Source organism: Pteropus alecto, unplaced genomic scaffold (genome assembly GCF_000325575.1).
Source record: "Pteropus alecto unplaced genomic scaffold, ASM32557v1 scaffold39, whole genome shotgun sequence".
In the NCBI taxonomy this organism is placed as follows: Eukaryota; Metazoa; Chordata; class Mammalia; order Chiroptera; family Pteropodidae; genus Pteropus; species Pteropus alecto.
Window position 1 is genome coordinate 12,485,087 of NW_006443568.1, and position 2,716 is coordinate 12,487,802.

Sequence of the window (2,716 nt, forward strand, 5' to 3'; positions counted from 1 at the left end):
ATGGAAGATGGGTGGATAGATGGATGGGTAAGTAGATGGGTAGATGGGTGGGGACGTAGGTTGTTGGGAAGATGGGTGGGTGGGGGGTGGGTTGGTGGGAAGATTGGTAGATGGGTGGGAGGTGGATGAGTAAGTGGTGGGTTGATGGACACGTAAGTGGATGGACTAATAGAATGTCTAGAGTGTTAGCCCTCAAGCAGCCAGTCAAATAGGAAAGTTAAAAATGAAAGGAAGAGTAGAATAACGAGGTAAAACCAAGTCAAAGCTGCGGGCCGATGCCAAGGTCCCTCCTCAATGCCCATGCAACCAGCCTCCTTTCTTTCTTCCAGATTTCATCCGCTAAACCATCAGATGCGGGTACCTATGTATGCCTAGCCCAGAATGCACTGGGTACAGCACAGAAGCAGGTGGAGGTGATTGTGGACACGGGCGCTGTGACCCCAGGGGCCCCCCAGGTCCAGGTTGAAGAAGTCGAGCTGACTGTGGAAGCTGGACACACAGCCACCCTGCGCTGCTCAGCTACAGGTGTGGACAGGGGCTGGGACACAGGACAGGCAGAGCAGTGGTGCCCTGGGGCCTGAATTTTAGACACAAGAAATCTGAAGATGGTGTCATGTCTGGGGAGGGGACTCTGCTCCTGGCATCTCACAGTGATGGCTAAAGCAGAGGTCTCTAACCTTTTTGGTACCAGGGACCAGCATTCCTATGAGAATCTAATGCCTTATGATCTGAGGTAGAGCTGAGGTGGTGATGCTAACGCTGGGGAGCAGCTGCAAATACAGATGAAGCTTCACTCGTTAGCCCACCGCTCACCTCCTGCTGTGTGGCCCAATTCCTAATAGGCCACGGACCAGTACCGGTCCATGGCCCAGGGGTTGGGGACCCCTGGGCTAAGATGCTTACTTCATGCTTCCTATGAAGTCACAAGATCACCTAGTTCCCTTCCTCACCATCCCTATTCCCAGCCGGTCTCTGGAATAGCCCTGCAATCTCTACTCTCTTCTGCTCCCTTCAACAGGCAGCCCCACACCCACCATCCACTGGTCTAAGCTGCGCTCCCCGCTGCCCTGGCAGCACCAGCTGGAAGGTGACACACTGATCATCCCTCGGGTAGCCCAGCAGGACTCAGGCCAGTACATCTGCAATGCCACTAGCCCTACTGGATATGCTGAGGCCACCATCGTCCTGCATGTGGAGAGTAAGGCACCCATCCTCCCTCTTTGGTCTACCCTGTCTATACTGCGTGGAGGTCTGAGCCCACCTACCAGGGTATACCCTGGACAAAACCCCAGAAACCCCACCTAGAGGGCCCCGTGCACCTCAGGCCCCCAGAGCCTGGCCTAGCCCAAACCCACATCCCCTCCTGGGACCTTTGCTTTCCTCGTCCCTAGTCCTCAGGGCTCACCATTCAGTTTCCCTTGTCCTGTGGCAAGTCACCTGCTGCCCTCCTGACATCTGTTCTTTCCTTGCCCACCCCCCACCTCTGTGTCCCTCTACTCCAGGCCCACCATATGCCACCACAGTCCCTGAGCACGCTTCGGTGCGGGCAGGAGAGACGGTGCAGCTCCAGTGCCTGGCTCACGGGACACCCCCGCTCACCTTCCAGTGGAGCCGTGTGGGTGGCAGCCTCCCTAGGAGGGTGACCGCCAGGAACGAGATGCTGCGCTTTGAGCCCGTGGCCCCCGAGGACTCAGGCCGCTACCGCTGCCAGGTCACCAACAGGGTGGGCTCAGCGGAGGCCTTTGCCCAGGTGCTCGTCCAAGGTGAGCAGCCCAGCTCAGGTTGGGCAGAAGGAGGTCAGCCTTCCTCCTGGCCCTTCACTTACCCAACAACTGGCACCTGGGGACCCCCACCTGGGGCACAAAGGCCTCCCTCCATTACCCCACCTGGAATGCCTTTCTTTTTCCCCTGTTCTCCAAGACCCGAGGCAGGCCTGCCTCCTCCAGGAAGACCCCCATCACCGTGTTCTCAGCAGCTCTAGTTCTCATGGCTTCATCTCTTTCTTGGCAAGGACTTCACACTGCTGAAGGCTGTTATGGGTACATAAGTACCCCAGCCTTCTTCACTTGCCAGACTAAGGACACTCGGGGCAGGTCCCATACCCAGTCACTTCAGCAGCCCCAGGCTTGTCCGCCACAGGACCCAGAACTGGCCGGGTAAATGCTGGACGGTGATGACAATGCTCATGTGACAGGGCGGCACCAGCACGCGCCCGCGTTTTGTTGGCGCTCCAAAGAAACCAGCATCTCCACAGTCTCCTCTGTCAATGACACAAAGACAGATAAGTGCTGTTGGCCCCAAATTCTAGAAGCAGAAAAGCATTTGACCCATTGGTCAAGAGCCTGGGCTACAATGAGCCTGGGTTCAGTGCACAGCTCTGTACACAACTTGATAGTTATGTGACAGTGGCCAGGTCAGTTAACCTCAAGCCTCAGTTTCGTCATCTGTAAGGTGGAGAGAACAATGACAGCACGTAGGCCGACTTAGAAAGATGCACATATGTAAAGCCTGTGGCACACAGTAGGCACTTATTAAAGGATGATAATGTGCATCTGCACCCATCCTCCCATCAATCCCCGGCACAAAATCATGCAGGTGCCTTCACCACGACCGTGGATCCTCTGATGTGAGACAAGAGCCAGATTAGTCTTGCTGTCCTTTCTCGAAGTGTCTAAATCTTTCCCAGACTGACCCCTCCCACTCGTGCCTTGGGCTG

At 56.0% G+C, this 2,716-nt stretch overlaps 1 protein-coding gene across 1 annotated transcript in view; it reads left to right on the forward strand.

Annotated features, from left to right (window-relative positions):
• The window catches only part of HSPG2 (heparan sulfate proteoglycan 2), a 53,469-nt gene that overhangs the window by 38,125 nt on the left and 12,628 nt on the right, over window positions 1-2,716 (forward strand). Inside the window, exons 61-63 of the mRNA XM_015598855.2 lie at window positions 330-525; window positions 1,019-1,198; window positions 1,503-1,763. Coding sequence (XP_015454341.1) covers window positions 330-525; window positions 1,019-1,198; window positions 1,503-1,763 — 637 coding nt within the window. The remainder of the gene's footprint in view (window positions 1-329; window positions 526-1,018; window positions 1,199-1,502; window positions 1,764-2,716) is intronic.